Source organism: Protomyctophum bolini (assembly GCF_963924005.1).
Source record: "Protomyctophum bolini genome assembly, chromosome: 17".
NCBI classification, from domain to species: Eukaryota; Metazoa; Chordata; class Actinopteri; order Myctophiformes; family Myctophidae; genus Protomyctophum; species Protomyctophum bolini.
In genome coordinates, this window is record NC_137878.1 from 15760406 (window position 1) to 15773469 (window position 13064).

The window sequence follows — 13064 nt, forward strand, 5'->3', positions numbered from 1 at the left end:
TTGGTCATTTTAACTGAGTTGTATTTATTTATTATGTGGCCATATACTGACAGGATGAATATTCCCTTTGGAATATTAAGGACATCTAATCTAACTGTATATTCAAGCAAAATCAAGCATCTGTATCAAGAATAGGGGGGGGGGGACCTCGCACACTGCATTCAGTAGAGCACGTATCCTCCATCAATGTCATTTTGACTGTTGCAACCCAAAAGTTAATTTCTTCATGCTAGACCACTGCTTTTTCCCATGTTTCATGAAAATCCACCCATCATTCTATTCTGACCTTTGACCCGAAAGTAAATCTTGATCTTTTGCAGGCTGATGATTCCAAATCCAACCATCCAAGTTACTTATAGCTGTTCACCTTTAATGATTGCCTCGAATGTGAGTTCAACCTTTTCAACCCAAAAGTTAATCATCTCTTCAGAGCAGACCACTGATCATCCAGACAGCCATCCCCTCTAGTTGTTTTGGAAACAGATGGAATGGGGTGAAATCATAACCCTGACTAACTTTGTAAATGTTGAATTTCAATGTCTTAGGCCTACTTACTTTATTAGTGTCATAAAGTATGAGCAAATGGATTAAACAATCTAGTTTATTTTCTTTTCCACAGCACTTTCTTTGACTGAGAGATTAACAGTGAAAACATGTCCAGCAGGTCTCTGCCCTGTTTGTACAACATTTTATTAGGCATTTATTTATGTTCCTTTGTCTTTCAGTGGGATAGTTATATGATGTCCTTGAATTAAACATGAAAACCTACCTACCTGCATAACTATACCTTCTATAGCCCCTACTCAACTTTCAAAGCTAGGCTAGAAGGCACAAAATATTAATTCAGACAAAAGGCACCGCAATCAAGTGTCTCCTCTCAGGTTGGATTTTTATTAGTAATAAAAACCAAGCAAGTTGGAAAAATAAAAAAAATAGCATTACACCTCAAAACAAGGTTGGAAGTGAGAAACCAATAATGCATATATTGTTAAACTTTGAGAGCTGGCATAATTAATATGGCACGAACTTTACCCATCCTTTTTATGAGCAATCAATGGTCTCTTCTTTTAGTTTAACAGTTCAAGTGGTACAGTATACTGAAGCTGTGTATGACAAGACTCCATGGCAGCTGAGTTTTCAATCAGTTCATTCAGTTTGAGCTAAAGAAGACTTTCATAGTGTTGTTGTAGATTGCGCTGGCCAGCTCTGTCAGATCCTCATTCCTGGCTGCTGCCATCACCTCAAGAACTTGTCTGGAATACAAGTAATACATTATTATAAGTGGTTCTCTGAATGGCTGCTGCCTGATTAATTCACATGTTGAAACAACCAAAGTAACAAAGATATCCACTAACTCACTCATGGGAGGCTAGGGGCCCTATCTTCGCTGGTGCCTTACCCATTATACTAAACTTCTTTGCCTTTTTCTACTACGGCATTTTGAAAAACATGTTAAAATACTTCAAATAGCCAATCTACATCGACACTTTGTGAGCTTGTAGATTGGCTATTTGAACTATTTCAAAAATGTTTTTCAAAATAGTAAAAAGGTTAAAAAGCAGTAACCAGTTTAGGGATAAGGAGTAAGGCACAGGCGAAAATAGGGCACCATCTGCTATATCTAGCGCCACCCCTGAACCCTTATCCCTAAACTTATTTGCCATTTAATATTTTAAAACATTTTAAAATAGTTAAAATAGATGATCTACAAGCTCACAACGTGTCGATGTAGATTGTCTAGTTAAACTATTTTCTCGCTGACTGGACATCATACAGTATGAACAGGGTTGCGAGTTGCGACCATACCCCTGCGTTATAAGGTAAATGGTGCATTTATGTAGCGCTTTTATCCAAAGCGCTTTACAGTTACAGTCAATGAGAGCACAGGACAGCTGTGCTCACAGACAGAAAGTATGTCTGTCTGTCTATCGATAGATGGCTATCAATATAGGCTGTATAGATAGACCTTTATTCTGTGGTAAAGTCACATGTCATACATATTATTAGCTATATTACAGCCGCTGTTAATTCAGAGCGACTTACAGTAAGCAAGAACAAGTAACACATGGTAATACATAGAAATATATCATCAAGGATCATAAGTAAGCTAAGAACTTAACAGCCACCGAACAGTAGAATATCTGTACAATAAATTAATATTTGTTAAATATAGTCCATAAAACCAACGCATCTCATTTGAATATGTTAAAAAAGACTGACCACGTGCGGTCGTGCACGCCCTAACGATCTGATGACTCCCCAACGTACTTGCATGTTTGAAATGTTCACTGGCAGAGGTTGGTAGCAACAAGTTACATTTAATAAATTATACTTGTATGGATATTTTAATGCAACAAACGTAACTTTTACTCGAGTAGAAAATATGTTACTTCTACTTTTATCTGTTACATTTGGCTACATTTCGTTTGTTATTTGTATCCTTGCGGTTCCCATCCGGTCACTCTACCCCTGAGCCACTGCCACCCGGAATATGTAATTGTCGGCATATCCCCATCTCAAAACACTATTTGAAAAGACAAGCATAATTGTGTATTTGACATTTAAATCATCAGCCCTCATTATAAAATAAAGTATTAAGTATTGGAGTACCTGATACTTTCTTTCTAAAGTAATTATTTGGATGACTACTTATTATTATCCTAAATTAACAATACTTTTACTTTAGTATGTTTTTTGGTACAGGAGTAAGATTAAACTAAATACATTATTAGTCTAATAATTAATTTAACGTGACACATTACATGAGCAGTAACATAGTAAAAAATATAAATGTGGAGTACCAAAACTCATTATAATTTGTACTTACATTATATGACAAGGTTCATTCCTGTCTTTAATACAGTGCCCTGCCTCCCATCTCTTCTTGGTGGAAAATGTAGTTTTCACATGTTTAGAACCTGCATGAGTATTCTTCACACCACACCATGGAGCATCTAGAAAACAATGAAACACTAAGATATTTACAATGAAAGTAAATGGGTTCTCCATATTAATTAATTAATTAACATTTTTTGGACCTTCTCTGGAACTGGGAAAGTTGATTGATACTTTATTAACAGTTTGCAAATAGTGCAGTGGCACGATATTACAAATATTGCAAAATGGATAACACAAAAAGCCCTAGGGGCTTGTTTCCATTGTGGTACTCCTGTTCATTGAAACAATGGTGTTGACAAGGTACAGTAACAGAACTCCCTGTCTCATACAATTCACAGCTGCTACATGACAGTTTGTTCGGCACACCCACCCGTTTCAATCATTAGTCTCTCGGTAGGGATGGTCTTCATAGCTTCAATGTTCGCCTCTGTTTTCAAGGAGCTGATACAAATAGAGAGAACAGGACATTAAATAGTATTCTTGGCAATAGTATCGTTTATTGTAGCATCAATATACTGGTATCGTTTTGTTTAATGTCATTTTGAAGACTGGCCTGCTCCATATCCAATCAAGATATTATCAAAGCGAGCTAAGGAGGCACAGGATATTTGGTCCTAAGCTACCATGGGTACATGTAACAGTGGCAGTGTTCTTACTAGCTAAACCCTAGCAAACGTTTGTAGATTCCGTTTGTAGACGATCACTGTGAGCAAAACAGTAGCAGCTATTACAATTATTAATGGGTGTTTTAGGTGTGACAAAGTGATCATACTGAATGCCAGTTGAGAAACAGCCAATAGTATTACATTGAGTCAAGTGTTAAGTACTAACATCAGTGCCCCAAGCTGAACCTTCCCATTTAGATCATGTTTTACCTTTAGAGCAAAGTAGGTTCCCCTTTTACAGAAGCGCTACCTCAATTCTGGCTGCACGTTAAATAGCTTTTAAAGTAAGTCTTAAGTATTTGTATGTATATGTATATGTATATATATATATTTGTATTATGACATCTCAATATCTTCTCACCATCCATTTATGCCAATATAGAGGTCCAGGTCTATGAGAGCAGCAGCATCCTCTGCACTCCCATCAAATGAGTGAACCTAAAGGTAAATTGAACATACTTATGGTTCTACTATTGGGCCACTTAACCATACGAATCCTAGTGTCGATATTCTGGGAAATGTCATAATAGGCAGACGTTTCGTGAAAATAGCAAAACATATCAGATGTACAAGCTCACGTGTCACATTTGTGTCATGATCTTGTTGGTCTGCTATTTTCGACAAAGAGATTTGGTGTAGAGAAGAAAGAAGAACTCAAAGACTCGGGTCAACATAGTACATACTAGGGTTTGTGAACGTATGGCCATGGGCGAGGTCGCGGAGATCAGATCTACAACTGATCAGATGTAGATCGTTGCTGGCCAATATTGATGACATCAGGGATCTCCATATATGGGCTTACCATTGATGACATCAGGGATGATGATGTCATGTGATGTCACAAGGCATGACCATATATGGTCGTGCCTGGGGGTGACCCTTAAGAGTATATATGAATAGAGACGGCACCCGGAGGAAACCCTGAGGTGAAATGGACATAGTAGCCAAATATAGTATTGCAGCGCTGGGTCAAACTCATGAACGCGCTGGTCCGTTGACTATCATTGCGCACGGTCATGATGACGTGAACGCAGCTGTTTCATACGTGAATCCCAGAATGCACTCTGTTCCTACCCGGAAGGAGGAGTGAAATCGCCTCATGCGCTTTTGAGCAACTTAATGCAAGTGGATGGGAGGAGAAATCCGGTACCGTCTCTATTCATATATACTCTAAGGTGTGACCAACCAACCAACACACTGACGGGAAATGCACGATTCCATAGTTAACTGCGACCTGCAGTCTAAATCTTCTTACCACTCCTCCAACACATTTGTGCCGGTTTCTCTTCATGATATCTGCCAAAGTAAAGAGACAATAAATTACTTTCAAATTCAATCAAAACACAGTTTCACTAATACTAATATAATTATAACCGATCTACAAGTTGAGCTTGCAGATCTGCCATATTTTTTGATTACTCATTGGCTGCATAACTGCTGATACATAATGTATGTCATCGAAAAAGTCAGATAAAGTATGATATACCAGCTAAGGTCAAGGACATAACTTAGTCCATCAGTCTATATTATAAACACACACACACTTTCAAATTCAATTCTCCATCACACATTAATGTGGTGCCCAACACATACCAATGAACTCCTTGTGGGAGTTTCTGCAGTGAAGGAACATGGGTAATTTGGTCTGTTCAGCCAGATCAAACTGCTTCTCAAAGCACCTAAAGAGCCAAAGGCAATGACTTCCATTCAATCCATGTATTTATTTATTCAGCTCTTCCTTTTATAGTTCAATATTTTGTTAATCTGCCAGTGTACTAAAACTGAAATAATGGATGATAAACTCACGTAACTTGGGTTTCTTTTGCACAGAATTCCAACCTGTCAAAATCTGGAACAGTGAGAAGAGAGAGGCAGGCAAGTTAAAGTGTGTTTTATGTTTTCAGCCAGCAGAGGGCGAACAGCCATGTGTATTGGTCAATGACACCTTGATGTGGTGGAACTAAAAGTATCCAAATGTAGTGGTCCACACAAAATCTTACATTGAAAGCATTTACATTCATGTATAATGCTGATATGTACATTCATGTGCACTATCCCAATTCAATAAATAATTGTTATGCAACTATTTGAAATAATAGTAAAGGCTCTAACAAAAATAAATCAAAGACAGGACAAAACATCCATAATTTAAGATTCATGCCACACTGGCTCCCTTTGTACCAGAAGTAGCTCGTTTATAAAACATCATGTGGCAAATGTGCTAGCTAGTGTGTAGTATACCCTACTAACCCAGTCCACATTCTCCTATGGCCACCACCTTTCCTTTGTGTGCTGTTGCCAGTTCTGTCAGTTCGGCCAAGTACTGTTCCGGTACGAGTAGAATCTCATTGCAGCGTGTAGGATGGCAACCCACTGTACTGTAAAACTCATCTGTCAGCAACGTTAGACAAAAGCACAACAAGCACGAGTTTATCATTTAAAACACAAGTAAGACTGTGAGGGACTGACACTGCCGTGGAGGATGTCCTTCACATTGTAGCTAGACCAGTGTTTGCCAAACTGCCAAAAGCTGATAGTGAAAGTGATTAAGTGTGTCTGTGCTTTACAAATACTGAACAAATTAACCGATCATTGGAGCACAGGTTATTTTCTCGACAATGTGAATATGTATATGTAGGTAGTAAGTACTGCATATGGTCGTGCCAACCAGGTCATTGGTATTACCTCTGGTCTCTGCCAACTTCAGGGCCGCCTTGCTGTCCTCCAGGCATCCTCCTGTGATGATAAACTGTATAGAGGACATTGCAGTATGTACAGGGATGAGCCACCCTGGTAGTTTTGAAGGTACATGCAAGTCCGGAAAGCCATTCACAGTTTTCGCACCTGTGATTCATTTTATGTTTATAGAATTAAATGGTACATGAACACACTGCACATCTTACCTTTTGGACACCAACATTGATGGCCCTTTCAATTATTTGATCAAAATCATCTAGAGAAAAAAAACACATCTGTTTCAATTTGTAGTTTACAGTTGAGCTTCAGGACCAGATGGTTGCAAGTTACAACATCATACTAGTTCATTCAAAGCCATGGGAACACACTCGACCACAGTTTAGCATATTCAATTAAGCCTCGTCTGTGGACATTATGAGATAAACAGTGTTTTTGGACTAGAATCAACTTTACATCACACAATTAACAGGTGTAAAAGACTGGGGTGAAATATTTTTTGTGCTATCTCACAAAATGGCACACTATGCAGTGCACAGTTACAGGAAGTGTTAGAAGTGAAGTGAGAAGGGAAGTGAGAATAAAAAAGGAACAGAACAACAAAAAACAGGAAGCCACAGTCAAATAAAATATACAAGGTCCAATATAGCAGTGCTGTACATAAGGTGCAACTAAAAAAATAGTTCTGCTCGGAGCACAGGCCTCCGCCAGGCCAGGTAGGTTATTGTGGGCCAGCAATGTACGGAATTCAGTCATTATAGAGTGGAGCGAGTGGAGTCGCTGCGTTCATGATTTCAGGCATTTTGTTCAAAGCGAACCACTCCTGCAAACTTTAGATTCCAATCTTAGCCAATCATTCAGGATGGGAAATGAAAAATCTGATTTGCGTAATATAAAAGTAAAATGTGTAAAACAGGTGTAAAACATTATTCAGCATATTGTCACCGTGAGACTGCAGATGTGTTATTTTTGCTGCTTGAAGTAGGGCATTCATTTAACAACATTAGCCTAAACATGTTCAAAGTTAACTAAATGCATTATCCAGCCTAAATACAACCAAGTACAACATGGATGCAAATAGTTTGTAGATCATGGATGCAAATAGTTTGTAGATCATGCATCAACTCTACTCTCAAAGACCACTTGTTGCGTGGCTGCAATGTTCTGATTAATTGAATATGAAGGACCCCAATGGAAACAAGTCATTCTCTTAGCAGACCGTGTATTGAACTGTACTCCCCTGTGCTTTTTTCTTCAAACTGATAACAGAATATTCAATCAAAAAATGACAATATAAAGTTGAAATAAAAGTACCCTCGTGACTCTTCTTCGATCCTCTGTAACACCCCCTGAACATAGGATCAGTTAGATTCACACCGATATCTGTGGAGGGAGAGAGACATCATTATCATTAATATACAGTAGATCTGTACAGTAGTACTAGTGTACAACACCATTACCACCAGCTCTGGTCCATAGCTCTGCTAACCACCAACTAGCTTTACTGTTGTAGGCCTACAGTTATTCATGTGTAAATGAGTCAATGACTGAGGCTGAGAATGTAATGGTATTTTGAGTAGTAGACTGGGATCTAGCCGCAATTTTTTTAAATAATGGGGTGAATCTAGAGTTGCAATACCCTCCATTGTAGCCCAAACATTTAGACTCGTTTTTTTAGACTGGGGTCAGTGGGGTGAGCAGATACATCATTATAGAGGCATGTCGATAAATTATTACTCCTTAACCGGCTACTGTACTGTAGTGTACTGTAACTTGTAACTTCAGTGCATTGAGCCTGTTAGCAAGCAAGCTAACTCACTAAGCACTAAGCACATTGTACATGTTGCAGGATAGCCGATCTAATCACTACCACAATCACTTTAAGTTTGCTTGTTTGCTTTAAGGCGAGACACCCCAGGTGAATAGGGAAAAAAAGTTAAATAATAGCTATCACAATGAAACTTCTCCAGTTGATTACTTATATTAAAACTAAGATTTTTTGTATTACAAGTTTTCTGAAATTATATGTTTAAATATGCAAATTAGGCATTATATGCGCTAATTTGCATACATTTCGGGACGATAAATCTGAAGATCGGATAAAGCCAGGTTCAAAATTATCATTTCATTTTGTTGACACATTAGAGACAAAGAAAATTACACATGGGATTTTTGATATCTCTAATTATCACTCCACAAATCAGAAAATAGTGTCAACAGGCATAAAAAACCCAATTTTCGGCATTTTTTTGGTATAAAATGTGATGTAAATCAGACTGTGAATGATATATCAACAAATCCATGTGTAAATGTCTGCGGAATATAGTTATGAATAAGACTGGAAAGTTTGGTGTATGTGAGTTCAACTGAAGTGGAGATTCTTTGTCCCAAGTATGAGGAAAACTCATTTTGAGAAAACGGCCTTTAAAGATTTGTATTGTAAAATTCCAAAACGTTTTATTTGAAGCCACTATTTTGAGACAAAATATCTCATCCAAACCTTGGCAACAACATATAATGGCATATATCATTGGAAAGGTCTGGACCTCAAGCTGACTGTGGTCTGATCCAAATATGGTCACTTCCTTTGTACCAACAACCAATCATGAAAATAGAGATGGTGGCTTTTCACCCCGAAAAACGAGCTGTCATTGGCTAAAATAAACTATCCAACTAAACATCTAAATCTGTATTTTTAATGTGTATTTTGCTTTAGTTTGAAAGAAAACATGTTTAGGAAGCAAAATAGCAAAAAAAAAAAAAAATGGAAAATCATGATTTCACCTGGGGTGTCTCACCTTAATTTAGAACTCTTGCAATTGTATCATTAAGTTTCTTACCAACGAACTTGTGTCGAGCCATGATACTGATGTTTGATTGAGCAAAGCTTCTAAAAAGAACCACAGATGCAGCAGCTTTCAACATGCACACCGTATGTGTTGTAGTATACGCGCACTGCAGAAACGTCTTCCTCTGTTTAATCACCTGGCATGATTCGAAAATAACTGTCACGTACACAAAATACAAAATAATGTTCTTCTCATGTAATGTGTTTAAAAGTATACTTGTCATTGTTGAAGTATTTGCATGTAATATCTTTGCGCGTTTTGTAGGTGTAAATGGCAATTTCCCAAACATTCACCATCATCAGTCCCAGACTGCACCTCGGCTCGGGGAAGGTGACAGGGGACAGTAAAAATGGCCTCTGCGTATCTTACCCACCAACAGAAAGTGTTGAGACTGTACAAGAAAACACTGCGACACCTCGAATCGTGGTGCATATTTAGGTAAGTACACTTCGGTGGGATTATGTTGGCGGGTGGTTGGTTGTGAATAGTTACACGAGCATGTTCTTGTAGCGGATCCTATGCTAACTTTAGCCTCTCTAGCTATAACCGCTAGCTGATGGCAGCAGGTCACTCATTCCTCTTAAATTAACTGTAAATCTCTCACTTTAACAATTTGTCCCAGAATTTCTACAATTATTTCTAAATTATCATGTTTTTTCTTGTCATGTTCCTCCAAAATCTTTCAAAACTAGCAATAACTTGTTGTTGTTAAATTATATAATGAACTTGACTTGAGCAACGACAGGCATATACTTTAGAGTAAAGCAAAGCAAAGCAAAGTTACCATGTTTACCCAGGGTAACTGGACTAAGCTCAAGAACTTGTTTACAGCCAGGCTCTGCTCATAGAACATTTCATGGTAGGGGTTCAATGCCTTGCTCAAGGGCACTTCAGCAATGACACCTGTAGAATTAAATGGTACGAGTGTGTTAGTCTTGAATCACAAGTTAACTAACATTACACTATGGTTTTATATGAAAAAACAAGACTAATGGCACCTTCACTGTCTCAGATAGCCCTGGTCCGTTGCTGTAAACACTAGACCAGGCCAGGGCTATGTCTCAGTACTCAGTCAACACCACATTGGCACCTTTTAGCAGATCACATCATCACACTACAGCAGGGGTCACCAACATGTCCGTAGACCGTACACGGACAAATGTGTCCACGGCAAAGGCACATTTTAGATGTTCTGTTTTACACACACAGCTTAAAATACATAAAGATTTTCTATTTCAAATATATGAAGTACAGCCTCACATTGCTGTTCCAGGGACAAGTACCGCTTCTATGCCTGCACAATGCGTGCTCGCTTCGATGAGAACAAGAATGAGAAGGACATGGTGAAAGCTACCATGATGCTGAAGGCCGGGGAGGAAGAGTGGTGGACCAACCAGCACCCCCAGCCTTACATCTTCCCTGATTCTCCTGGAGGGACCTCCTATGAGAGATACGAGTGCTACAAGGTAACAAACTGTGGACTTAATAATCTTACATTTCTGGATATTCATCTAGAAAGGGATTTTTAAAAGCTGGGGCATCAGAAATCCCTGAAATAGTATGATCATGCAATACTTCCGGCTTCAGAGCCATGTGTCGAGGGAGATTATTCAACATTTGAAGGTCACATAGTTGGATATCATAAAATGCCCTTTCCTATGCTGAATGTTGCTTTGACCAGTGATCCCCCGCCCTCACACCCCCGACAAGCACTTGGAATTGTACAAGTTGAGGCATTACGTTTAGTTTTAACTCTGTTCCACAGATATTAAATAAATATAAATAGCAGATCTACAAGCTCAAAATAACAAGCTTGTAGACCGGCTACACAATTATTCTTTGACAATTTGACCCATGCTGTCTCTCTGTATTGAGGTGTGACTTTTGATGTCCCTGCATTCCCCACCCTGCCTTCACCTTTTAGGTCCCAGACTGGACTCTGGACCACTGGCACCCCTCGGAGAAGGCCATGTACCCAGACTACTTTGCCAAGAGGGAGCAGTGGAAGAAACTGAGGGAGCAGAGCTGGGACAGAGAGGTGGGCTGGCAGGGCCACATTATTACTGCATTATTGTGATGATACAAACAGCATCTTGGAAAAGAAAGTCACACGACACTCTGTGACAAAGGATTTAGCAAACCAAGGAAACTCTCAATAAGTCCAAAAATACTTAACAGGCTTTAGTATCCAACAAACGATATATACTACTGTATATACATGGAAATACAAAAAGAAAATAATTTACCCAAGGAATAAAGGTTTTATATTATCTATCGATGCAGACAGACTGACTTTCTGTCTTATCTGTGGTCTCATTGGCTGTAATATAGACCTTCATGGGGTGCTATCGCAACCCTGTTCATACTGTATGATGTCCAGTCGGCGAGAGTGTCAAATATCAAACCTGCTAGATATTCAGAAATGCTCGAAGGCATCAGGGAGTGCTTTTATCGCTGCTGGATCTTCTCGCAGAGCCTTTCACACACAGCAAGTAAAACCTCTTGCATCAGATTTGGGGTTTTGTCAGCGATTGCCAAAAAAGCTCCCCAGCAGCATAATCGGAGCAAATATCGTGCAGTTAGTTTGTAGGGGCCATAATACACAGTGATACTAGTCTGTTTTAAAGCAGCTCAATATTATATGTAGGCATCTATTGATGATAAATTATGTTGCTTTTTTCCTCCAGGTTGCCCAGCTCGAGGCCGAGACCCCAACCGGTGGTCCCAGGACCGAGGCTCTCCCACCAGCCCGCAAGGACGGCGACCTCCCTCCTCTGTGGTGGCAGCATGTCACCCGCGCCAGGGAGCGTCCCACATAAACCACTTCCGCCTCCCCTGATTTGTCGTTAATGTATGTATGTATGTATGGCGACAATTCAATTACGACTATCTTGAGGCGAGGACATGTCATCAATCACTGCTACACGTCAACATGGCCAAACTAAGTTTGTTTTCCCATCTTATCTTGAAAGGCTTTTAGTTTTGTTGTTGGAGTAGTTGATGGGAAGGTTCCTGTGTGCAGGTTGCAGGGATTTATTGTAAGACATTAATGCATAACGAGACTTGCTTGAATTTACCGAGTTGTTGACCTTGAAACCACACTGTGGATGTGTCCTTTCCCTGTATAAGATTGCCGGTTCCAATAAATTATAAACATATGATGAAAAAAGTATTTGTCATTTATAAAGAATTTGCATATTTCATATGCAATCACTTTATTTGTAGCGTTGTTAAAGTGTCATCTTTGGGATAACATAAGGCAAAAGAAGAAACGCACTTGGACACCGTAGTGATTTACAATAAACCTGTCTAGTGTCTTCCATTCACTGGTAGGAATGCAACTTTTGACTATTTACAGAGACAAACAATGACATCCTGTTGTCAAAGTTTAAAACATTTGGAAGAGGAACGTTAATTACATTACGATAAGAGATGGTCAAAGTTGATAAATGGGGGCCTACAAGCTATTGAGTTTCCCATGATTCTATATACCGGTAGTCATAAAATGGGCAAAATTACAGCAATGTTTGATTTATATATGCAGTTATGCACATAAAATGGAATTTATTGATATCATCTCACCATTAAACTTTCATGCATATTAGAGTAATTTGTGATATTTGACATTGATATTTAAATATATTGATGGCAGTCATGCAGTATTACATTATGGAAGCCATTCTCAATTTTGTTATCCCGTGGCTTGTCTCCAAAACCTGTTTGTTACCAAGTGGGATCGTAGATCGGCTGTTTGTCAGTAATAAAACCTTTTTAAATGACATTGGACATGAGGCAGACCTGCAGGTGAAGATGAGTTTTAATAAGTTCCAGGCCTGGAAAACATAGTGAATAATAAAGAAAAGAAAGAACTCAAAACAACTTAACTTTGAACAGAGAGATACTGGTGTCAACCTCCCACCATGGCAGCACAAACTCTACTGAGCCATTTCCCCATTAT

General features: G+C 38.9%; 2 protein-coding genes across 2 annotated transcripts; one reads left to right on the forward strand and one right to left on the reverse strand.

Annotated features, from left to right (window-relative positions):
- Positions 1-145: 145 nt before the first annotated feature.
- tatdn1 (TatD DNase domain containing 1) lies at positions 146-9197 on the reverse strand. The gene is made up of 13 exons (XM_080786858.1): positions 9098-9197; positions 7572-7640; positions 6467-6516; positions 6249-6312; positions 5814-5954; positions 5370-5412; positions 5157-5242; positions 4819-4859; positions 3925-4001; positions 3269-3339; positions 2828-2954; positions 687-1253; positions 146-596 (listed from the first exon to the last, which is right to left on the reverse strand). The coding sequence occupies exons 1-12, from the start codon at positions 9180-9182 to the stop codon at positions 1151-1153; spliced, it is 957 nt and encodes a 318-aa protein (XP_080642984.1). The 5' UTR covers positions 9183-9197; the 3' UTR covers positions 146-596; positions 687-1150.
- A 188-nt stretch (positions 9198-9385) lies between these two features.
- On the forward strand, positions 9386-12275 carry LOC308332078 (NADH dehydrogenase [ubiquinone] 1 beta subcomplex subunit 9-like). Its single transcript, XM_080787708.1, has 4 exons — positions 9386-9544; positions 10380-10572; positions 11031-11144; positions 11794-12275. Exons 1-4 carry the CDS (start codon positions 9456-9458, stop codon positions 11923-11925), a joined length of 528 nt encoding a protein of 175 aa, XP_080643834.1. The 5' UTR covers positions 9386-9455; the 3' UTR covers positions 11926-12275.
- The last annotated feature ends 789 nt before the right edge of the window (positions 12276-13064 follow it).